Source organism: Lycorma delicatula, chromosome 4, assembly GCF_047948215.1.
Source record: "Lycorma delicatula isolate Av1 chromosome 4, ASM4794821v1, whole genome shotgun sequence".
NCBI lineage: Eukaryota > Metazoa > Arthropoda > Insecta > Hemiptera > Fulgoridae > Lycorma > Lycorma delicatula.
This window is the reverse complement of record NC_134458.1, coordinates 73,187,991-73,214,084: the sequence shown is the minus strand read 5'-3', so window position 1 is coordinate 73,214,084 and position 26,094 is coordinate 73,187,991. Positions and strand designations below refer to the sequence as shown.

At 28.3% G+C, this 26,094-nt stretch overlaps 1 protein-coding gene across 1 annotated transcript in view; it reads right to left on the bottom strand.

Moving 5' to 3' along the window:
- LOC142322874 (uncharacterized) overlaps positions 1-24,470 on the bottom strand; it is a 58,371-nt gene extending 33,901 nt beyond the window's left edge. The window contains exon 1 of the mRNA XM_075361964.1: positions 23,447-24,470. Coding sequence (XP_075218079.1) covers positions 23,447-24,431 — 985 coding nt within the window. The 5' untranslated portion in view covers positions 24,432-24,470. The remainder of the gene's footprint in view (positions 1-23,446) is intronic.
- Between the last annotated feature and the right edge of the window lie 1,624 nt (positions 24,471-26,094).

Below are 26,094 nucleotides of genomic sequence, written 5' to 3'. Positions count from 1 at the left end.
GTGAAAATCGGATGGAGCAAAGTCAGGGCTGTATGGTGGTGATCAAACACTTCCCGACGAAAACGCTGCAGGAGCTTCTTTGTTACAGCTGCAGTGTGCGGCCGAGCATTGTCATGGAGAAAGGCAATACCTGATGACAACATTCCTCTCCGCTTATTCTGAATTGCCCTTCGTAGACGTTGAAGAGTCACGCAGTATGAGGCTGCAGTGATGGCCGTCCCACGTTCCATGAATTCCACCAAGAGAACTCCATTCCGGTCCCAGAACACAGTAGCCGTAAACTTTCTGTTGAAGAAGGTTCGCTTGAACTTCTTTGGTTTACTGGGAGAATGAGAATGCACCCGCTGTTTGGATTGTTTTTTTGTTTCTTCAGTTTCGAAATGGACCCATGTCCATTTCCCTGTGACAGTTTTATTCAAAAAATCTTCTCCTCCATCGTTAGGGAGGCGTCCATTCTCATTGTTTTGTGATGACAGCATCTTGGGAATCCATCTCGCACACAGTTTGCGGTGCTGAAGTCTGTCACTCGCAATGGTGTAGAAAGCTGGCCTTGAAATTTCAGGAAACGAATCACTCAATACAGAAATTGTGAACCGACGATTTTCTCGAATCGTTTCATCCGCTCGCTCAACGAGATCATCGGTTGACACTCGCTTCCTTCCCTGATCGCCTGCATCATAAATATCTTCACGTCCTGCTTTAAAGCTCCTGCACCATTGTCGCACTTTGCTGTCACTCATTGAAGTTTCACCGTACACATTACTTATCCGTTGATGAATTTCAGCTGCATTACATCCCTCAGCCTGAAGAAATCAAATTACCGCACGCAATTCACACTTGGCGGAAGATGCTATTGTATACATGTTTAGGTGCTAGCTGCGTGTTCAAAACTAAACGAAGTGACGTGGCGTGATTGAAGGCCATACTAGAGACGCTGCGCAACACATATGCGCAAAGGTTCATCCTATTTTTGCGCGGGTTTTTATTTCGCGACCGATCGGACCTTGAACAAGAAATAACCCTCGTATAACCAAGCATTTACATCCGTGTTCCTCTGTACGAGCTCCTCATCATCGATATTCATATTTTATTCATTATTTCCTACAGTTATTTACACCGAAGGCATTCACTAAATCTACAATTCCATACGAGTTTCAAACTGAACCTTTCCTTTAAATCGATCGGTACATATTTATTACGTTAAGCGTAATCGGATCTGAGATAAACTAATGTAAAATATAAAACTAATGTACTATTAAATTAAACATTTAAATTGATCAAATGGTTTGAAATTAGTTTTCTAGTGGTTATTTTTTAAACATTACTTGGGTGCAACTTATATTCATATTTTACTTTCAAATAATCCGTTTTTTTCGTGTATGATTTTTACTAAAGTTAATATCATCATTTAGATAAAATCATACTCATGCTAAATTGTTTTTCGTGAAAATAGTGGTTCAAAAATTAATTTTTATTATTATTATTATAAAAAATTACGCGTTGCATGTCCTAAAGTTTCTTTTAAATTTCTCTAATTTTAATAATAATTTTCGTATCACATTTCTAATAACAGATCTTGTGAATTATGCTTTTACATAAAATTAGTTTACACTGTATATGTGTTTTTGTTTTATTTTTTTATTTTTATTGTATATTCTAAAATGTTTTTTTGTTTCTAACATTCCTAGATAAATTTGTTGATATTTTTAATAGTCTACTACTAAATTTTATCTGATATACGTGTGTCGGACATAAAAAAATACTCGTGTGTTAATAGATAGTAGGATATTATACCAGTCGTGAATACATTACTACATTATCGAAATAAGATGCAAATTACTTCTTTTTTTCAGTTAAGTATTTTTCTTTCTTTTATTATTTTTAAATTTATTTCTAGTTTGTGTATCTATAAGTGTGCGTGTTTTCACGTGTAGCCTACTTTTAAATTTTATATTTTCAAAAATCAATTTTTTTGTTTTCGCAAAACTGTAAATTTATGTAAATAGTTATTTTTATAATACTCTCACGTTACTAATATTTTTTTTAGGTATAATATTTTGGAGACTATCATCACCGTATCGTTTAAAAAAAAAAAAAATATTTTTTATATCAGCTATTGTGAATAATAAATAATATTGTAATTTTGAATTACTATTAGTGAATTATAAAATCTTTATTATTTTTTTCTACTGTTGTTTTTTATTATTAAGAAAAGGATATTCAAATATGGTAGTGAAATCAATATCATCGCATATCAGTTGTTAGAAGTGTTCTAAAATGCTGGAAGATCAGAATTAAAATTCAGTTAAATTTACAGTTAATTCAAATGTAACTGGATATAATTGCCTCTGTTAGCGGTATATTTTTAATTTATGGGATTTAATAAACGGCACTATCTTTCTACTCTTTGATTTGAGGCCAGATTAAGAAATAACCGGAACTATTTTATTGGGTTTACAACCTTTTGTGAGATGTTGAATAAATAATTTTAATTTATCTATATATACATATATAGATAAAACATGTTATGAGTGATTCTTAATCATCGGCCAGCAAAAAACTACTCAAGATAAATGGATGAAGATTTGCATAAACGTTCTTCTTGCGATTTATGCATATTAAAAAATGATTTTTTTGAAATTCCGCGTGTAAAGGGTTAAAATGAAGTAACTAGATTTTACTATCTCTTTAATTTCTCGAAAAAAATTGATTTATAAACTTCATTTTTGGTGTGTGTAATTTTCATGTGAATATCTAAAAACCAATTTCCAACTATACTAAACGAGACATTCACTCGATCTGAGCTTGAAAATACTCGTCAGATAAATATCTAAAAACCATTTTTCTGGTTTTTTAATTGTACTATTTTAAGAGGTAAAAAAACATAAATTTTTTTTTATATTTTTGCCGTTTTATGCTGCCGCTATTTAATCAGCCTTTATGAATTTGGTAATATTTTTATGGTAATTTACGTCTGTAATTGTGATTATGTATTTTGCAAACGAAACCGCAACGAGGAATATAAAAAAACTGTTAGTGGGTTCTGTGCTGACCAAATTGTTGCTCCGTATTACAATACATCGATAGTTTTTATAAATTGAATAGGCTTTAATTTTTATTTATCATTGTTAGTCTCACAAGCATGAGTTTAATGAACACATGAGGGGTCCAGGAAGTACGGGGATCACCTGGCTAGACTGGAAACGCAAGTTTATATATCGTGAACGAACCCGCGACAGGAATGCTAGTAAATTATAAAATAATATATTTTGTTAAAGATTTAAAAAAATTTTAATTCTGATCGTAAGATACTATTTCAGAAATAAATTTTAAGTTTTACCGAAACAAATCATTATACTGTAAATAACGAAAAATGAAGTCTGGTTCTAAAATAGCTTGTTTTTATATTTATCTCCAATTTAATCGTGGACAATACAATTTGAAAAATTATTTTGCAATTTAACACCTATTATTAAAGCAAATAATTTTCAGTTTTTTGTTAATTATTATTCAGATTAGTCGTGTAAGAGTTCATTTACAGCACAAAATATATCGAATTCAGATAACATACCTTTTCATATTGTTTCAGTTTCAGTAATATATTTTCTGATTTTTTTACACTTTATTAATATAAAAATGACGGTTTGAATAATTTGATTCGTGTTTTAGGATTATAAAAGAAGGAATTCTAAATTTTTGAAGCTCTTGAATCACTTGTACAACGACAAAAATTTTATAATAGAGAAATTTGCTAGATATTATCCTTCGAAAGTTTTTCTTTACATAATAAATCGTAGAAGCGATATGGTGTTAAAGAGATTCTCCGTAGAAAATAAAATAATAATAATAATAATCATCGCGATTTATCTTCATTAAAAGCTATTTAGTTCTAATTATTGTCTGTAGTTCTTAATATGTTGTTGATTTATAAAAATTTTAATTTTTAATCGTTTAATTCGTCCAAATTTTGTTGTATTCGCGCTGATGAGTTACGTTGCATAAACTAGCCTTCTTACACTGCACGTCATATAATTTATCAAACGCATATTTTGAACGGTACCGAATCTGCTGAGGATATTGATAATCAATAAGTATTAGAGATACTTAAACACCAGTGTTTTCAATTAGCTCACTATGTGATAGATGTATGAAGAAAAATAATTAGTCTCCTTACATTTGTGTCATTTTCTAATCCGTACGTAATGGGTTTGTACATTTCTTTTTTTTTTTGGTTTGTTTTTCAACCGTAAATTTAAATGAATGAATCCATATCCGTTAAATTCTGCAGCACTTTTACTAGGCAAAAAATAAATGAATTTTATGGGAAGATTATTATTTAAGAGTTTCAGATAACATATTGAAATAAATATTTACTTAATTGTACGCTCGTATAAATCCAGCTGTTTAAGTAGTAGCTGAACTGATCAGCATGCTGACGTCTCAACCAATTAATATCTGATTTAATTACGGTAAGTTTTCGGTACTTTTCATTATTAAATCCTATTATAAATTAAAAGTAAATAATTTCTATATAATTTGACGTATGTATTTTGTAATAAGTTAAAATAAATAAGTGCCATTTAAAAGAAATATAGCATCCTGTAGCATTTAACAACCACCCAGATTAAGTTTATATTTAAACCATGGGCGGTCCATGGATGTATCTTTAAACCCACGAATTGATATAAACCACTCGTGTTTGTTAGTAACATTTCCTTCCGTCTTGATTAAGCCATTTTCTTTAGCTTTTATTTATAAAAAAAATAATTGTTAAATAAAAACAATATTAATATGGTTAATAAATTTTAATTTTTTACATGAAGATAAACGTTTAATTGTAACTGAAAAAGTTATTATTTTATAAATTACGATTTATCAGCTGAGGTTATATTTTTAAAATAATAAATATATTACGTACTAAACTTATTGTTAACAGCTAGGCTTATTAAGTAATACAAGGTCAAATTTTGTGTAAATGTCATAACTCCATAGAGTTGTTATAGGCTGTACGTAGCCTTATATAAGGCCTATATATATATATATATATTAATATAGATACAAAATAAGAACGGACAAACTCGCCACTCGCCTCATACTTCGTTCTATGTTGCTAAATTAGTAACACAATTCATAACTAATCATATAATTACTTCCTAGTTAGGTGTTCTAAAGTAATTTTCAATTTAATCAATAAAAAATATTTTACGCTACTTGTTTATTGGCCTATAATATTAGTTTTGTTTCAGTTAAATATAATAACAAAAATAAAATGAACAATTCATATAATTGCTTAGACCTCAATAGCGACAACATAATAGTAATAAAAGGAATTCCGTATAATCGAAGGTCGGAAGACAGTGAGGGACTTAATTGATTATTATTTAGTTATTTAATGAATAATTATTTAATATAAAAGTATATCATTTAATGAGTATAGTAATTAACATATTGAACCGTTAAAAAATTATGTTTCATGATGACGTAATTATGGGTTTAGATTATATATATATAAACATCATTTATGTCTGACTGTTGTGTATGGCATTGTACAGGAGATATATATGTAGAAATTTTTTTAATATTTTCATAACGTTTTCACCAGTATCATACATTAATTGTATACGAATTAATTCGTTCATTAATTGTACCCTCATTCTACTATCGTAGAATGAGGGTTTGTTAGAGAAACATGAAAATGACTAATTATTAATTAGTACTACTGAAATTATTAATTTCAGTATTAGCACAAGTATTAGTGATTCTGCACAACTTTAACACAGCAATTTGGAATTATATTTTTGACCTCTGAGCCGAAGGATTTAGCAAATTTACTAGCAATATCTTTCTCCGAGATTATTCGTGTGTTTTAACTGTTGTCATCTATATTATTATTATTAGACTTTCCTCTTAAAAGCTTAATGATCTGCCAAAGTTTCTTGGAATCATTATTCGATTTTATAATCTCATTTTTAAAATAGTAATTTTTACGATCTCTTATAATTTTAATAGTCCTGTTCCTGATTTTGTTATAGTCAGTTCTATAATTGTTATTTAAAAGGAAACTTCTCCATTTCTTAAAGGAAGAATCCTTGTTGGATATTTTTATAGCGATCTATTTAGTCATCTAGGGCTTATTTTTGGGATAATAAATGTGATTGTCACACAATTTAATTTGTGAGTTATTGTCATAAAAATTGTGAAATGCAGAAACCAACTGTCGATAAAAATCGTTAATATCCCCTTTGTATGAGATCAGTCCAATCGTAATTATGTAATTCACCTCCAATTTTTTTTCTATTATTATAAATCTTATCATCTTATCACGAACGTCATTGAAAAGATTTCTTAGTATCTACCACACAGCGATTAGATATATTTTATAATTAATTACAGCAGTACTTAACTCGAAATGAATGTTTCAATTTTTAATAATAATATAATCAATAATGGACTGAACCAAAATGCCACCGCTAATTTTCTCTCGTGTACTACAAAAATAACCGTAATGAATTTAGAGTAAGCAAATCTTCAAAATCAATCTCGACTTTAACATTACCCAAGAAAATGACGTACTCATTATCAGAAAAACTACTCAAAACACATTCCAATTCATTTAGAGAAATGTTAGATTAACATAACGCGGTTTATATATTGAAAAAATGTTGAAAGAGTATTACCACCGTCAATAAGGGTTTCAAATAAAATTCAAAATATACGCAAGGATTTATATTTTTTTAAATTAATTAAGTTTGTTTTTATAAAACATAAGTAGACCCCATCCGATCTATTTTCCCTTATTTTGAAATATTTGTTGCAATTTGAAATATAAAATAAAACTATCATACTTACATCCTTAGATACTTCCAACTAAATTTATTACATCAAGGTCAGCTTTAATTATAATTCTAACTCACCCCGATGTTGTTAACAGACTTAATGTTAAAATAAACAGTAGATAAGAAGTTGATATATTTATCGTCATTATTTAGCGTAACTATTTCCCAGTTGATTAGATAATTACATACCTCGAAATTAACTTCATTAAAAAATGGATTATTCGTAAACAATTTATCGATAGACATAACCAATGATAACAGAGATAAATATAATATTTTAAGATATATGAATAGACGTATAATATTGGCAAAGGAGAAATTACAATTTCATGATATTAAAGTTTTTTATGAGAAAATCCTTTTTCATTCGATCGATCAGTTTGAAAAAAACTATTTTCTATTTGAGAACCATACAAATAAATACCATACAGTAAATTGGATATTTATAATTTTTATTTTTTATTATTTTTAAAAATATCTTTTTTATAATCACTAAATCCAAATCCAGTTTATATTTTATTTATTTTCTTTTTAATTTTAAAATTTAGTAAGTTAGCTTGTTAGAGTGATATAGAATAAAAACATCTAGATTTAAGTTCTATTTTTCGCAGTAATGGGAAACGTATGGGGAATAGAAGAATAACAATTACTCTTAAATTTTATTATTAAAAAGGGTATCCTAGAGAGATGTAAACGTAGAAGAACCTAAAAGCGGTAGCATATATTACATTTTTTTCTCTTTGTAAAATAAAACATTTTGTAATCTCTAAAAGATAAAATAATTATGGACAAGAAAATCTTTTTACGTTGAATTAACAAATTTACACGTTAAAATTTGTGAATTTTATTTATTTTAAAAATGTTCAAGAATTTTTATAAGTTTTGTTTTGTTTTTCTCAAATTCTTTATTCATTCAACGTTCTTTTTAATCTATTTTATAATTTATAAGGTTTACTTGTACGTTTCGATACCTTTGTCTATATTATATGCATGGTAGATACTAAATGAAATATTCAGAGTAGTAGTAACATAATTCACTTTTTTTAAATTATTTTTCTATTTATAAGCAGTTTATTCACTTACTATAACCTTTATGCCACTGTTAATTACTGCAATGTAATATATAGGCCTAGCCGATCAATTCAGTTTTAGAGGTCATAGAAGATCTGTGAATCAAGGATCTCTGACTGCAAGGAAAATAATATAATTATATACATTAATAATCGAGTAATGAAACTGGATTAATTACATTTAATGTTATTTTCTCCTAAATCTTAATTAAGATTTTCTATTTAATAATGGGTTTAAACTTTTTTCAACAACTTTTCCTAAAGTTTGCTAGTAATTAAGATAAATCGCTCTTAATTAAGAATAACAGATCATAGTGCTAAGGCAACTGGTATAGGTAATACATTATAAATAGTTATGCTAGTTAACTTTTTGTTTTCTGATTGTACTGCTCACAATGTTGTTTGTTTATTATTTTATTTCATTTTTTTTTTAATGTTTCAAAAATTGTTTTTTTGTTGTATTTGTATTTATTTATATTTATTACTTAATAACTTAACGATAATAGTTTAATAAATTGAAATGCGAACCCTGTTCTAGATTTTTAAATTTTTTAACAGCTCTTCAGTATTCTTTCTGCAATTTTAAACAAATAATATGTTTCATTTTGTTTTTATTAGTAATACCGTACGGAAATAATTAACATTAATAATGTTAAATTATGTCGTAAAAAAAAATTTAAATTAAAAGATAATAATAAAATTAGATAACAATTTAAAAGAGTAGCGCAGATCTACGATTGATTATACCGATACGTTATATCATTTGTTCAATAATTTTATACCGATATTATCATTTTGATGACATGATATCATGTCAGCAAACTACATGTCATCTATTCTACATATATACATCATGCCGACTATTGAAAAGAAAAGGAGTCACTGATAGAGATAGAAACAGATAGAGAAGGATGGAAAGAGTGTAAGTAGAGGGGAGAATTTGTTTTTGTATCCCCTTAATATGTCACTCACATAATCAGTTTATATTGTAAGGCACGCGACAATGCCGTCAAAGAAAGAAAAAATATCACAATCAAAAATGTTTTTATAATAATCATATGAATTTAACATACAGACTACACACACCAATATATATTTGTTAATTTTTTTTTAATTTTTTGTATTATAACAAAAATGAAAGCGAGGAAGGTACTTAAAATTAATTTAATAATATTCAAGTAAATCTTTCCGTACGTTCATGTTGTCATTTGGTTTATGCTAGCTCATTAAATTGAATGAAATTCACAGTAATCACTCAAAAAAAAAAAAAAGTTTAAATCCGTAATTTGCACCTCTTTATTACTTTTTGTAATTTATGTTCGTTGAAAGTAGTAAAATAAACCAAACAACATGTAATAGCAATTCAGCAATAGTAGAAAAACCCTCCAATGCTGGAAGCTTTGGAGGCTCAAAGCTGAAAAAACGTTATATAATTACACTATAGTTAATCTATGTATGTTAATACTTCTACACCCCACAAAATTCTGAGGATGGATGAGGGTTTTCCTTAAACAAACGAGTTTCGTTTCAGGTGGCTACTTACTATGCGGAGAAAAAAACAATTTGTTTTAACGCATTAAAGCTGTTCTAGATTTTATCACTAACCATCCCGAATAAATATACTTTGATCTCCAGAAGGATTATGGGGTTGCAAGTAGCCACATGAAACAAAGCTCAATTATTTTTAAAGAAAACCCTCATCCATGCGTACAGTTTCATGATACCTATGCGAGCAGAAGCTCCTTTATCTTCATATTAACTGCTTTTCCTTATCCTTGATCTTTTACTCTTTGCTGATTTTCAGTAGGATTTCGCTATACGCCCGCTGAATACGTGTTAAGGATATATGAATCTTTATCGGTTACTACATCCTTAGTGTTCTGTAGGTTTTTACGGGTCTGTAGACATGACCAGAAACCTTTTTATTCTATGCAGTGACTGTACAAAAAGCCCAACTTGGGGGGCTGAGGTGCTTATCGGATAAAGATGGAACCTTTTTACCCCATCTGATACGTTCAGTTAAAGTGATCGGTAAGAATTTTTATGCGGAAAAATGAAGGTAGAAAATTTTCGGATCTTAAAAACCTACGTAAAATATTTTCGAAGAATAATTTGTTTTCAAAGTTCTCGTAAGTTAGGATATTTTACAAAAAACGGATATGTAACTGGATTTCAAATAGACTATACATTAATCTGGCCTGAGATATTTAAAATTTAATTTTTTATTAATATATTTGTATAAAATTTATAGTTAAACTAGTTAACTGTTTATATGAATTGCCGTTTATAAATATAGGTCTAGTTAAATATAATACACCCTCCAATTCCAACCTACCACAGCGCGGTTAATTTTATAGCGTCAACCGATTCCCCATTCCATTTATTATGGTGTATATAAAATACGTTCAACTTAAGTCGCTTGCGGTAAACAGTTTATTATTAGCAAATTACTTGCTAAATAACGTAGGTTTAAGGGTAAGTAATTGAAACTTAGACGCTATACCATCCGCGCACGTGCGCGCGCAAACATATCATCACTGTAAACCGCCCTTTAACGAACTGCTTAAGATTGCAACTTGATATACTGTATTATAAAGATATCTTTTGAAACCACGTGTTTCGTTTGAAGATATTTTTATTGTTACTTTAGGTGTAATTAATAATTTATTTTTATCTCCAGATACTTTATTCATGCGTGCTCATTATAAAAATAACAGAAGAGGTTTTTACTAATTTTTTAATTTAGATCTTCGCTTAAAATTTTAAAACCCAAGTTCAAGTAGTAATTCTATATAAGATTTATTTGTCGACTAAATGAAATAAAATATGCTTTATGTCAACTTGTCATGCCTTTTGTTTGTACTTGCGTGTTGTTTTTTTTTTACTGTGATCAACGTGTTTGATCGATGGATTATTTTAAATAACTCAATTAATTTTACCGAAAAAATGCACGACTGTTCCATGAATCCATTAAAGAAATAGATTTTTCAGAAAAGAAAATTGATCGATATAATAAGGTGTCTCGGTAGTTTGGTTCCCCATTGGAAAAATATTGGACTATATTTTCACGTCTTTCATCTTTTCATCCGTTTCATTAAAATTAAAACGGTTGATATTGTTTATATATATATTACAAAACCTAAATTTACAGTAACGATTTTTTTATAGTTTGAATTTTTTATATTAAGTAGTTTTGCCGTTACCATAGACACAGTAGCTGTAACTTATGTTTACTTCAAATCGAAGAAAATATGTAGATAACATTATTATGATGTGCGATTATGCATATTTACGATTATCTCCCTTAGTTTTAAATAAATTACGCTTCAAAAAGAATTTAGGGAAAATATAGTTATAATCTGTAAAATTTATAATTTTGCAAGGCCATAATTGTTAGAATAAGTGTTAGAATGATTTTACTGATGCTTTTCTTTTATAAATAGCCTCAGGCACATCCCAAATTTATGTCCAGCAGTAATCGGCTAGCATGTTAGTATTCCATTTCGCTTTATAGCGGCTTTCCGTCACCGAAATGTCTCGGTGGAAACGTTCACCGTATTTGTCACTAACGTCTCCGAGGTTGTCCGGCAAAAAATCCAGATGTGAGTGGAGGAAATGTATTTTTAAAGACATATTACATCCCATAGCTCTGTATGAAGTAAAAAGTTGATTAACAATATCGTGGTAATTGTCGGATTTTTGTTTGCTGAGAAAACTTTTGCAAACGTCTTTAAATGAAGCCCAAGCTGCACTTTCTACATTATTTGAGTTAAATACATCATCTTTGACCAACCCTCTTATTTGAGGATCAACAAGTATTCCTTCTTTAATTTTTCCTTCACTTACGTTCGGAAATTTCGGCCTGATATACAAAAATCTAGGACTATCCTTCATCGTTTTTACAAAATTTTTCATTAGTCCTGGCGTGATATGGAGAGGGTGTCAAAATATTTTTTTGGGTTCAACTAAGGGCTCATGAATAATATTTTTCCCATTTGGAGTTAAGTTGTCTCATTTCTTCCACTCTTTGTGACATAATGTTTATCCCTAGCTTGGCTGTTCCATTCGCAAAGAAAACACATGTACTTACTATAGCCTAACTGCATGCCTAACAAAATAGCTGTAACTTTCAAATCGCCTCATATGTTGTTCCAGCTATGTTTTTTATATTTATTTTTTCAAAAACGTCTTTCATCATATCGAATGTTTCTTTCAAATTAATACCATAAACGATTAGTATCAAAAAATATGATACTAAATATGTTACCGTTGTGTAGTAGAACCACTTTTAAACAAACTTTTAAACTTGGACGAATCTATGAAAAGACTCCAGCCTCAGGTTTGTGAGCTTGTCCTAAGTGCGACATAAACTCATCACTATTTATGTAATAAACCAAATTATTTCCATAAATAAAGTACTGAAAATGATCTTTTTTTCGGCTTCGAAAGCCCTAAAGTTTCTTATTTTTTTAAAGTAAATTTCAACCTTGCAGTCTCGATCTTAACAGTTTCGCTTGATTTTTTGATAAATTTTAATTCCTAACCTAACCAAGTCATTTAATTCACCTCGTGACATAAGATGTGGCTTATTGGAAGATAATTCAAAATCAAAATCATTGTTGTCTTCTTGAGTACTGCCTGATTCTTTATTGCTGCTTTCAAAACATAAATTTACAGGTGGCTCAGGAACTGGAATAATTTCACGGTTAGATACAGTCCTGATTGCAGATTGCAATGAAGAATATTTTACAGTATGTTTAGATTTTTTACAAATTCTAAACAAAGTAACAGTCGATTACATGATCCTTTGGTTCACGCCAAACCATAGGTACACCAAATGGCAAAGCCTTCCGTCTACCTCTCAACCATCCTCTTAAATATACAGAACAATTAGTGCATACAATATGAGCATACGTCTTATCCTAATCACCAATTTTACACTAAAAGTACAAATTATATGTTTTTTTTTTTAAAGATGTAATGTTTTTTCTATTTTATTTTACGGTAAAATTACCACACACATAACAAAAGGCATCCATATCATTCACACAATTTCAAGGCATTATGACACTGCACTGTTAACAAACTTAAGACAGCAATAAGACTAAACAAAATTAATTCATTCCTAAATCCAGTCTTAATACAAACAACACAGCTGTGGTTTCAGCTACATGTTTTGACCTGCACAGACATGATTAATCTTGTCCATGAATGCTCATTCTTCAGTATTAGATACGATGTCATAATATGTGACTATGATATGGTTTAATTCTTTGTCTATTGCTTATTTATAGCTTACAAATTATGTTAACAAATTTAAACATTAAAAAGTGAGCCAACAAAATACAATATCGATCTTAAAATGCTAACTGTACGTTGAAAAATGAAAAAATCCTTTAATTAAAATTTAAAACTTTTTCAAAAATGGTGGGTGATAGAAAGATTTTGAATTCATATTCGTTTTCAGTATCAAAAAACAGATTAAAATCATGTATCGCATGTTAGGAAACAAAAATTATGTTTATCAGTGTAATTTAAGTTTTTCTAAACACAATTCAATTCTTTCAAGAGTTTTTTTATATTTTTCTCTTAAAGATAAAAACCGAGAAGATGATAATTTTATAAATGTAGAATGAATAGCTGTATCATCAGATAATTTTTTATGTATATTCGTTATACTTTTATGTATTCCCTGACGTTTTAAGAAGAATTCTCAAAGAAGTCGTACGATCTATCGGTAGACTTCTATAGACCTTATAAAAAATTGAATCTAGACACTTTATTGTAATTTTCTGTAAAAAGTATTAAGATGGTCAATGATAGGCTATAATAGACCCGCAATATACAAACACCATCGAAGCGTATGAATTGAATGTAGTACTCCGGAAGAAGTTCACAAAACGTTAATTAATATAATTAAAGCCAATTAAAACAATTAAGTAGATAAAATAGATAATTTTCACGACAAAACGGTTAATTTTATATTATGAAATCCCCGCAACCGTACGATAGAGTTAATTGTTTTTTTTATATCTTAATTTTCTAAATTTGATGAAAGGAATTCTTATTAATAATTAATTAAAAAGTAAATTTTATTTTAATTTTAGATAATAATATTTTTAATTTAGATCTTAACATTGTTATGCCACATAACCTTAAAGCTTATGTGGCATCGGATATGGAAATTGAATTACGTAACGTATGAAAAACGCCATACCTGACTCTGACTCAAACCCGGGACCTCCGAATGAAAAACTGAGATGCTACCACTCCGCCATGGAGATCGACAAACTAGTGATGATTTGGGAGCAATGTTACGCAAATCAGGATAATTGAGATTTAACAATTGTTTTTCTGTTTTTTTTTTTTTTGTTTTTTTTGACTATGTACGAATATTTAAATTTTTCTTCGAATTCTTGTATCATATAATATACAAAATATATAACAATTTTTGGCGCATATCTGAAAACATGTTAAAAGAAATTTTCAATTTGACCTGTATTTTTTTTATATGTATGTTTAATCTTTACTCTGCACCAAATGGACAAATTTCAGTAGTTCTTTTATGAAATTAATACAAAAAATACCACTGTTGATGCAGTTGTAAGTTTTTAATAAAATAAATAACAATAATGAAAAAATCCGTGGAAGATTTTAAAACGAAAACTTACGATTTATGTAAACGATTTAAAGTTTTTTCTTTTTTCGTCATTATTGCTCAGTACTGGATTATTATATATAATAATATAATATAGAAATAACGATAATATTCTGATATTAAATGTATTTTTAAGAAAATACTAGTAAAAATTTGTTGAAAAACGTTGGATAAAAAACATTAGTTTGACGTAATCCATCTGATTACACATACACCATAGTAATACAAAATTAAAAACAAATATTCTAGCATTTTAGTTAATTCACTCCGGTAGCAGTCTCTCTATCGACTTTATTATCTACTTTTATCAACAAGCAGTGTTACAAGTTTTCTTTTCTTACAAACAGAATTTTCATACAGATTAAGGTTTTTTGAAGATCTATCATTATTTTAATAAAATAAAAGAAATTCCCTTTCGGCACGCCGGAAGGCGAAGGTAGATTTCACCGGTGCTAAGTAAGGGATTTCCACCTTACAGTTAAAAAAACGTCTAATTTACTCAATACGACAATGGTTGCATATGAAAAAATGTTTCACATATTTAGCATACGACAAGCCGCATTTTCTTACAATTGCAGAAACATTTTGGTCATCCCTAGTCGTAAGGGTTGGTCATATCAAAACTTGTTTCAGACAAACGTTTTAGGTAATGTTTAGAGGACTAACGACCACGTTAAACCGATTCGATACTCTGTTTATTAAGGGAGGTTTGATTTTTTTTTTGTCTTCGAAATCCCATTTTTTCCACCCCCTGAGCCACTGGTAAGTGATATCAAAACCTTTACTTATATAAGTTTTAGGCCCTTATTCAAAGAGTAGTAGGAACTTTAAAGAAATTCGATATTTGGCTTAATAAGAAAGTTAAAAACAAAACATCGCTACAATATTTTGTTTTTTTAAAAAGCCTCCCCATTTCCACCCCCATGGTCCGATTTTGACCGTTAACGAACTCGACTGAGATTTTGGGACGGGTTATTTTGGAATAATTTGTAAGTGATTGGCGCAAAATTACGGCAGTTATCGTGTCCACAAAAAGTGAAATATATATGTATAAATGTAGATATCAACTTTTTAACTGACTGTAGTTTTGGGGTCTGGGAGATGTGAAACGCGAAGATATGTCGAAATTTTCCGGAAGTCGAATCATGGTGCCCATTAATATAGGTAGCTTTCTTCTGAAATCAACCTAAAATGTAAAATTAACTTTAAAAAAACGACTTCACAAAACGCACCAAAAAATTCTACTTTTTCAATACTCCTTTAAATTTCCATCTTTTGAAATCGGTCACCAAATTTCTGGTAAGTTACTGGTAGTTGCTTTTCATTTGTAGCCGACTTCTAAATTTGAAGTCGGAAAAAGAGAAAATTTTAAATCGGAAAAGAGAATTAAGAAAACAAAAAGATTGTTTATAATTAATCGAATTTATTTATATAATTAATTATAATAGCGAATGTTCTGCTCAAAGCTCCTACAAAGCGTCCGATTAAATTCGTTTGTGCAACACCAAAAAAAATCGTTTTTATTAAACGTTCTTACTAATTTAATTTAAATAAGTATTATTAACTCACAAAACACTGCATTAGGTATAAATCTGGAAAAATAGATTATGCTCAAGTTTTTTCTCATACTTTACTTCAATCCATCTTCCGATGCAAAACTTCGTTTCATTTATTGTTTTATTGCTATAATTTATGCGATAAAATCTATAAAAAATACGGATTTAAAATCTGGTTTGGTTTTTTTTTGTTTTTATTGTTGTTTACCACCCTTTGGTGGAAGGTTGTATTTGTATTTAGATTAAATTTTTATTAAAATCAAAATAAAAAATAAAACCGGTTAATTTTTTAAAAATTTTTTATTTATAGAAAAGTAATTTTACTTGAAAGTAGGTAAGAAAATTAATAAGTAAAGAAAGCTAATTTCCTCTTTAGTTTCACCTGTATAAATATATTTTAATCAAAGAAATTATAAGCAAACAAACTAAAAATATATTGTGAATTATCATGGTTAGTAAATTCTAATGTTAGCTTGACAAAATTTGTAAGTTCATGTTTTTTTCCAATGAAGATAAAATTGAAATAAAATAATCAAACTGATTTACAAATAAACCACCCTAGAAAATGAAAAATAATACTGTTTTTTAAATCTTTACGTTTTAGAATTCAGCACCTAATTAAAAACAACTAATTCACCCTTAATTTCTATCCCGACTTCCAAAAATAAATTTAAAGAAGTATCGAAAATTATTTAATTTTGTTATTATTTTTTTAAATGTTAATAGACCTACACAAAACTGCAAATTTTTATGGAAAAACGCCCATTTCTCAAACGTTAAAACAAGAAACTTGCATTTTGACAAAATTAAAAAAAAAGAAAAATCCAGAAATTAAATAACGAGAGTGCTGTCGAGTGTAATTAAGCCTTTCTAGAATTCAGGAATAATATTATTTTTTTATTTTAAGTTTTCCAACAAATTTTCCTGATCTTTAACGTGAAAACACTTCGAAAATCATTAAGTTATATGTCATTATTCTATCTAATACCGAGCAATAATATCGACAACTTTTATTTTAATCTTCATAACATTTATGTAGATATTGTAATTTTGAACACAAAAAAAATAATAAAAACGTAGTTGTCGAATTGAGAATCTCCATTTTAACTTAAGTTAAAAAAAATAAAAATTATAAAAAAACCAGTAATAAGTATAGTATAGATTATGCAAATGTTTTTTCTTCATAATATTTTGACAGCACATTTATTATACTGTTGTCAGATATTTAATTGTTTAGGCAAAACGTATTAAATGAGCGCGTGCACATACGTTTAAATGTCAAGTAAATGAACAGAAAGGTACTATATATATATATATTTTGTTTCATTGAACCAGATTATTAAGTTATAAATCATAAGATATTATTAATTTTTAAAATCATGAATATGCAATAAAAAATACAGGATATTATTATTGTCATTACTATTATTATTATTGTTGTTATAGCAGTCAGCGTAGTAAATAATTTATTTCATTTACGTTTCTGAACAATTAAGAAGATTTTTTTAGTTTTTAACTTTTTAATAGTATTTTTGTTGATGAATCATTATTTATTAATAAAATAATATATGTGTACGTTCCTCATGCATAAACATACAGATCTGTAACTATTATTCGACTTACGTAATTGTTGAAATATATTTATCGTATTCATATACCCCGATTGTTGTTTTTTTTTTTTTTAATAATTCGTTTTTAAATTTCTATTTTGTGTAAGAAATGCATTTTATGGACTTTTGATTTAAGTAAGTAAATTCTTTTTTACATTTAATCAACTAAAATGAAAAAAAAAATTATTTATAAAATTAATTTTTTTTTTAAAAGCTACCAAGAATTAATATTAGAATATTATTTTTGTAATTTTATTTATTTTTATTTTTTTAGTAATGTACAAAATAAATCTGCAAGATTAATTAGCCTGTAGCCTGTATAGTATATAAAGTAAAAATATTGAAAACATGAATATCAACGAAGCGTAAATATAGTTTCCTGTAATGTACTTCGGTTGTGTTTTATGAAGACCTACGCTAATTTTTTTTTTGTTTATTTTCTTTTTTAGGAAAAATTTTATAATATTAAGTCGGCTCAACTGTAATTAAATTAATTTTTAATACAATTAGTACAATAAGGTATTACTTCTATTTCTTTGTGAATTTTTGTTAAAGAAAAAGAAAACTTAGAATAAAATGAAAATATTATCAAGGTCTTTGAATTGAATTATCAACTGTTATTCACGCAATGAAACATTTTAAAATTCGTTGAACCTGTAACTGCTTGTTTTTCTTCTTTATTATCCGAGTAATAAAAATTTACTTTTAATAAATGATAAAGATATTTTAACTTCTAATAAGCACATGTTTTGCTTTGTTTTTTAATTATAGGATAAATAATTTCTTTTATTATTATTTTAACGGTTAATGCGTCATATATATATATAGAATTAAATATTTCAGTAACTTATTATTATAATGCTGGAAGGAAATCATTAACGAAATCAAATAAAAACACTTATGTTTTTTTTTTAAAAAAAGGTAACTTGTTCATTTTCATGAACTTAACGGTGAAATACACGTAACATATTTTCCCATAATTATTTATTTTTCCTTGAATCACCTTTCATAAGCTTGGAAAACCACTGTAACGTTAACGATACAAAGAACTAAAGAAGTTTATGTCAGGTTAAGGCCAAAATATTTTTAGTTTTTAAAAACAAAAAATAATGTTTGTTTATTTTACAAGAAAAGAATGAGTTAATTTTTTTTTAACAGATGGAATATAAGTAACATGTTATTCAAAACTTTCACTACGCACTTGAAATCTTTTTTTTTTACACGTATGAAATGATTCATAATTCGTGTATCGGAGACTAGAAGATTTAATTAAAAACACAGATACATTGTAGTAAAATATTTTATGAAATTTTGTAGCAATTTCTTCTTTTGTACTCAGACTATAGGTTTTAACAAATTGTTACGTTTTTAGCCGTGGAATTAAAAATAAACAGTGTTATTTGGCTTTTAAAGGGTTGTTTTATCTTTTATTATTACGAAAAGAAATTACTGTAGCGCGATCGTAATGACTATTAATCGTGACAATTTACTGATTTAATCTCAATTTTTTAATAATATCCTGGTTTTTTTTTATTTCTATTAAAAATGGTAATTATTTACGTTTTTAAAAGTTTTTTTAAAGCAATAAATAGCCGCGAGGGTATTACAGATATATTCGAAAACATTTCTTACTGACAGTAATTTTACTTTATATTTTAAATTCTAATTTATAAGTCTTTAGTTATATGGAAGTTATATTTCTAACCTCACATTACGGACTCTAATCGACAGCTTAAAAAAATTATAAGTTTCTTTAAAACTGATATTTCTTTAGATTGTTTAAAATCATTTTTCGTAAAGAATTGATTTACTTATTTTGTGATTTTTTTTTTTTTTAAATTAATTAATCTATGTTGATCATCCTGAGTTCTACACTTATTTCGTCATTGTAGTTAAGATTCGACTATTTTTAGAGATTCTTGAAATAAATCCAGTGAACATTTTTTTTTTCTTTTGCAGAACTAATTTCTAAACCGTTATGGAATCCTTGTAACCATCACGAAGTCTTTTGCATTTTTTGAAAGGTGGGGTTTTCTGAAAAGAACTGTAAAAAAATTAATTTAAAATAGTTACTAAACTAAAAGCCGGTATCAATAATGTTATTTATTAGATAAAGAGAATTCAAAGAAGGGTTTCAAATTATTTTTAATTTTATTGATATTTCTATAACACGATTTACGCGGTAAAAAGCATCAAATAAACGTATAGAATAATTTTATTTCTATTTCGTATTTTTAGTATAAAGTAGTTTTTTGAAAATTTCAAAGTGTTGATTTTGAAGTGGAGATTTTTGAAACACCCTATAATAAAAGGGAGGGAAATATAACTATTATAAAGATAATCCTAATGTTTGATACGATGTTTACCTGAAACATGTAAATTAAAATCAGAAAAAATATTCAGTTTTTTTTAATTTTCAGTTTGTAATATTTAAATTATTTTAATATTTTTTTTCCCGCATCTATAAATTTGATAAAAAAATTAAAGGCTAATGAAAGTTAAAAGCTCCGACTCGCAGACCTGCTAAAGCGTTTCGTTTTTTTAATATTATCAGTTAAAATATTTTCAAAATGTGGAAGAAAAACAAAAACGTTATTTTTTTATCATAAAACTCACAGCTACAGTAAATTACAATAAATTAAAAATTTTATGTTATTCAACCCCCAAATATACCTCGATTACTAAGATGATGACCGATATTTTTGATAACTTTATCAGTCGACCAGTAGTTTTGTTTTTTCTCAAGATATCCAAAACGAAAATAAAAACGAGTTCAATTCTATATTTTTATAAATTTATTTTTTTGGTAAAATTGAAACTGATAACAGAAAAGCCTGTAGGTTTGATTTATCGATATTTACTTTTTTTATAAATATCAAAAATTATATAAATAAATGGATTTAGCTTATTTATTTACAGTTATGTAACTACGGGTTTTACATTTTTGTATTTTTCTTATAATGTATTTTTTATTACAGGTTAAATTACCTGTTTTTATTTTTTAATGATAAATTAACTTTTAGATTATTTTAACAAATAAAAGCTTTTTTTTTCATTTTAAATCCAAATTTAAGGGTTTTAGATTTCGTATTTTATAAGCACTTTTATAAATAATTCATTTACACGTGTTTCACAAATTTTCAACAAAGTATTTAAATTTTGTAAATAATTATAAATTTTGAGTTTTCTTTTTAAAAAGTAGAAAACTTTCAGTTTCTTTTAATCATTAACATTTTGTATTTACATCTCGTAAATACAAAAAAAAAATAGAGTTTTGTTGAATTTGTCTATTTACTTAATTATAATAAAAACTAATAAAGCATAAACTTACGTTGTAGAAAAAAAAGTTGTCTTACATAATTTTAACTATGTCCAAAATAATTAAATATTTTATAAATTTATATTAATTATAGTATTAATACAATAAAAACAAGTTTGATTTATTTTGGAGTAACTCTCTTGACAAAGTTCCCCCTCCTCTCATTATAATAGACCTCAAAACGAAAGATTATAATATACACGTGTAAGTTAAGGTTAGGGTTATGTAATATTTTTTAATTCGGAACAGAGTACGTATCATGTTTTATATCTTTCTTTGAACTCGACAGTACCGATTTTCTAATAAGAATTTATTAAGAAAATAAATTAAGATATGTAGAAGGCAATTTTTTCCGCTTGTATTCATAGTAAAAAAAATAATAAATAAAAAATATTTTAATTACCTTTATTGTAATTAAATAATATATAAATTTGAACACAATTTTTATGAAACGGTTAAAATTATTTTATATTTTTTTACAAAGGTAGAATCAATCGGTTTTTAAATTTATTTAAAAAAGTAATAATAAATAAAGCTTAAGTAAACGCCGCTTCATAATTTAATTGTTGGAATTTTGTGAAGACAGCGCAATAAAACAACCTAAAAGCAAGAAAAAGATAATTGTTTCGTATATTTTTCAACGGGAAAAAGTAAATTTTAAAAGAAGACTTACTTCAATCATTTTAGCGCTGTAATCATTCATTACGGGTGTTTTAATTCCCGGGTGTATTTAAACATCGTATATATTTTATCATTTATCTAATCAGATTCACTTTTTTATTCAAATATTTTCTAAAACTTTAATACTAATAATTAAGCTTAATGTATACAAAATGTTTTTGATTGTATATTTTAATTAAGATTAGTTTTAAATTAAGATAATTATTAAGCTATATTAATATAACGGAAAACAGTTGATTTTTGTTTTATTAAGTACAAAGAAATGTATTTTTATATATTTTTTAAAAATTCCTCAGTTTTGTTTTGGATTATCGGTTAATAGACACTGTACTGTAAATAAATTGATCCCTTTTTTAATCCGTGGATTTATATTAAAAAAAAGAAGATTTTATAAAATTCTCTATGTTCATGTTTATTTTATATATTTCCATATAATTAATTTAAGACCTTACTTATCATGTGATTTACAGTAACCATAAAGTCTAAAAATATCTGGGTAGATGATCACAATAGAAAGACGTGTTAATTCAAGCAGGGATTATTTTTGTGGTATTAATAGTTTTTTTTTTAATTTGTTAGAATCGGTTAAAAACCTGTTACATTTATCCGTGTAAGTAATATTTAATACTATAACCTAAAATACAATGTCCTTTCGTCAATATAACATCGCACAATTAATTATTGTTTAGCCGTACTTATATCCACAGAGAAAAATTTAATAAGGGGGTTAGTCATTTTATAACATTTTGAGGACACTACATAAAAAAAAAAAATAAATCGTTAAAGATTTTTACTTGTTAAAGAAATTTTGGAGAAGTAACCTTTATTTTCGATTCAAATAAAATAAAATGTCTTATTTAAATATATAATAATTCAAAACTATTAACAAAAATAAAAATAATTTTGCTTATTTATTTCACCGATACATTCACAGTTTCGTAAAACAATTTGTATGTGTCACCATAAAACGGAGTAGTTGTAATTTATGTGCGATCGGAAAGCCCCTCATATACAGTATATATATATATTTTTTAATTAAAAGGGCTAACGTATTAATTTATCAACTATTAATTATTGATATCTTTAAGCTATCTGGACCGCGCTAATATATTCAATATACGGAACCAGAAGCTTTACCTGATACATTTATCAAGTTAAAATTTTTCCTAACCAAACAATATATTATTTTGTTTACCCGTTTTCTTATGTAATATTGACATTCAATTAGATACTTTATTTTTTATTTACACTATATTGTTTGTAGTAATCTACAAATAGTTTCCCGTAGTTTAAACTGTATAACGACATATCATGACAGCATTTTTAATGACTGTTGTCTGTATATCTATTACCACATGACACTACGGTGTATTAAAATCTAATATGTAGTTTAATAGTAGACTTAAATTCGTTAAATATTAAAATAAATAATTTTGTTGTATTTTAGGTTATGAAAAAATACCTTTCGTAAAAAAAAGATTAAATACAGTAGAATTTTTTTAGATTATGTTTTTCGTTTACTGTAACATGTATTTGCAGATAAGCTAATATACAGTTTTATTTATACAGATAACAAAGCATTATTCTTAACATTATTATCTGTATTTAACAAAATCGCTTTCATATAACAACATAATTTGAATATTTTAATATATTTCGATTGCATTTTATATATCTTAACGATAACATACTGTAAGCATAATTTTATTTACTAACCTGAAGACGGTCTGTCAGAATATCGAGTACAATAAACCCAAGCCGGCCACATAATCTCATTGGTGTCCTTCGACGATGAATCCTCGGAACTTTCAGATTGTATTTTATCGGATGATTTTCTCGCCGGTGACACCGCAGGACTGATTTTCTTTTGTTGCTGTTGGTGATTACTTCCTTCTGACACAGGACGTTTAACCGTTCTCGATTTCGAAGTGATAAGCGCACTTCTACCGAATTCAGGTCGTAGTATATTGTCAACAGAAAAGGTCAACGAATTCGACGGTCCTGGTGGTTGCTGTTGTTGTTCTCGATTGCCGGGACTAGGAGGTGTTCTGGGCGGCGTAGGAGAACGACAGCAGTTGCAACTACCGCTGTTCTGACTTAAAGACACAGAACTACAAGCGTTATTGTTTTCCGGATAACGACTGTTTCTCACTTGCTGCGATTGAAGCTTGTATAGTCTTTCGGGACTTTGACTGCGAAACAACGTGCTCGCCGGCTGTTCTGGAAATTTTGGCAACGCGGTCGGTAGCCTAGAGTAACCGTCCGGATGGTAAACGTTCGTTAAAGGAAGGCCCATAGGCAGTCTCGGTAATATTCCGTACACGAGAGATAAAGAGGGTGAGATATCTGGATGGTAGGCTTGTTGTCGCGGTTCCGGAAGGAAACCGTTTCGTCGAGGTTGATCCAAAGAGCTGGTCGGAGAGGAAGATTCCCTGCTGAAGGGTCTCTGGAGGTTAGAAGAAGATTCCGTCGACATCGGACGGTCTTCCGGAGTTTTGGAAGACTTTTCGCGGCCGGGAGATTCGGCGTCCTGCAACCTGGATACGGCGGCATCGTCTTGCCGGGTGAGCAACGCGATCTGATGAAACGCGGAACGGGGTTTGTCGCCGTTGCCGCCGGCTTCCGCGCCAGGACGTCGATTGGGCATAGGGCCGGGACTAGAAGCATTGCTCGGACTGCACCGCTCCGTCTCCAGAGCCATGAGGATGGAAGACCGTCAGAGCACCACCATCAGCACACACTGCCGAGACTGCACCCCTCCGGGACAGATAAAGACATAGGATAGGCGGCGAGTTGAAGTTGTCACTTAGTAAAGGTGAAACGTCAAGCCCGGTCTCACCACTGACAGCTAAAACTAAGACTTCACTTCAAAAATCTGTCTGCCCCTTTTTCGAGACCGCCCACTCCCCCCCACCTGACCGCAACCAGTTCAAAACATTACTATCTATATTAACTGGACATGTCGGGTCTCGTGTGTTAATGTCAAAGGGAGAACGACGTAGCTCCGCCTTTCGCTTCCACCCCTCTTAGCGCATGCGCACCGTACAGGTAATCTGGAGGGAGAATCGACCAATCGAAACTTCTCTTACAGGGCTTCCTCCCACCATCGTATTGATATTGTTATTAATCTAAGAGGCGGAGTTTCAGATTAAGCTGTTGGACGGTATTAAATGAAGATGGAAGTATTATTACAACGTGTGCTAGAAGAAGAAGGTCTGTCTAATAATAGCGATGGATTTAAACGCAAGGCTATACTTATTGTCATGTGATTTTTCTGTAAAATATTTTTTCCATCCGATATAGTCATTAGCATATTGTTTGCGGAACGCCGTTCCGATACGTTATATCTCAATCTGTGTCATCCACAGTGCTGGCACTAAGTTTAATAATACATCTATCCGGTTTTCATCACATTCCACACTTACACAACCGTCCAGGTGAACATGACATGTCCCCGTTATTAACAACTTGCCTTTATCGACTTACATTTAATAACTAATAATCTCGTTACGTAACTAATTCTCTTTCTTTATTTATCTTTTTTTTTTCTAATTTTATTTACTAAATAAAATTCAGCTTTTGTTTCGTTTAATTAAATTGAACAAAACAATCTTAACCGTTGTAATTTTATTTTTTTTTATTTGTCAACGATAATAATTCCGTAATTGATATAGAATTATATAGAAATATTTTTCAAGTTCAAACCCCTTTATTTAATAAACTCAGCTTACATACATTTAAACAAATTATCTGGTTTTATTAAACAAAAATTATATTATTCACAATAAAATAGGCCGTAATTATAACTTATTTTTAAAATTAGCCTTAATTAAACACGAATAGATAATGATTATAGAATTTATTAATGTAAAACAATGTGTTTGCGACATAGGTACGGTTTATTAGGATAAATAAATTTAGACCTAATTTGGCTTAGAAATGTACCGCTTAACTTTTTACAAAAATATTCAAATATATTATTTTCTAGAAATTTTGAAACATCCTACAACAAATAAATGAATATTGAACAATATATATTTTTTAAGAGATAGTAGGCCTATATTTTTATTATTGTACTCTCTAATAAACAATAATAAACCGGCTAAAACAAACACATAATTTATTTACATTGTCGTTAATGTGCGATTATTGTTATTTAGTTTAGAACATCCAACATTTTTCGAGTATGTTTTTTTAAGAAATAAACTAATTTACTTAGGCCTAACTAGGTATACAGTAATGAGCGTTTCAATAATTATTTTTAAATACTTTTACTACTCCTAAATACTTTTCGTTGCGTTTCATTACATTAATGTCACATTTTTATTACCTAAGTTAGTTTTTTGTTTCATTAATTTCAGTGC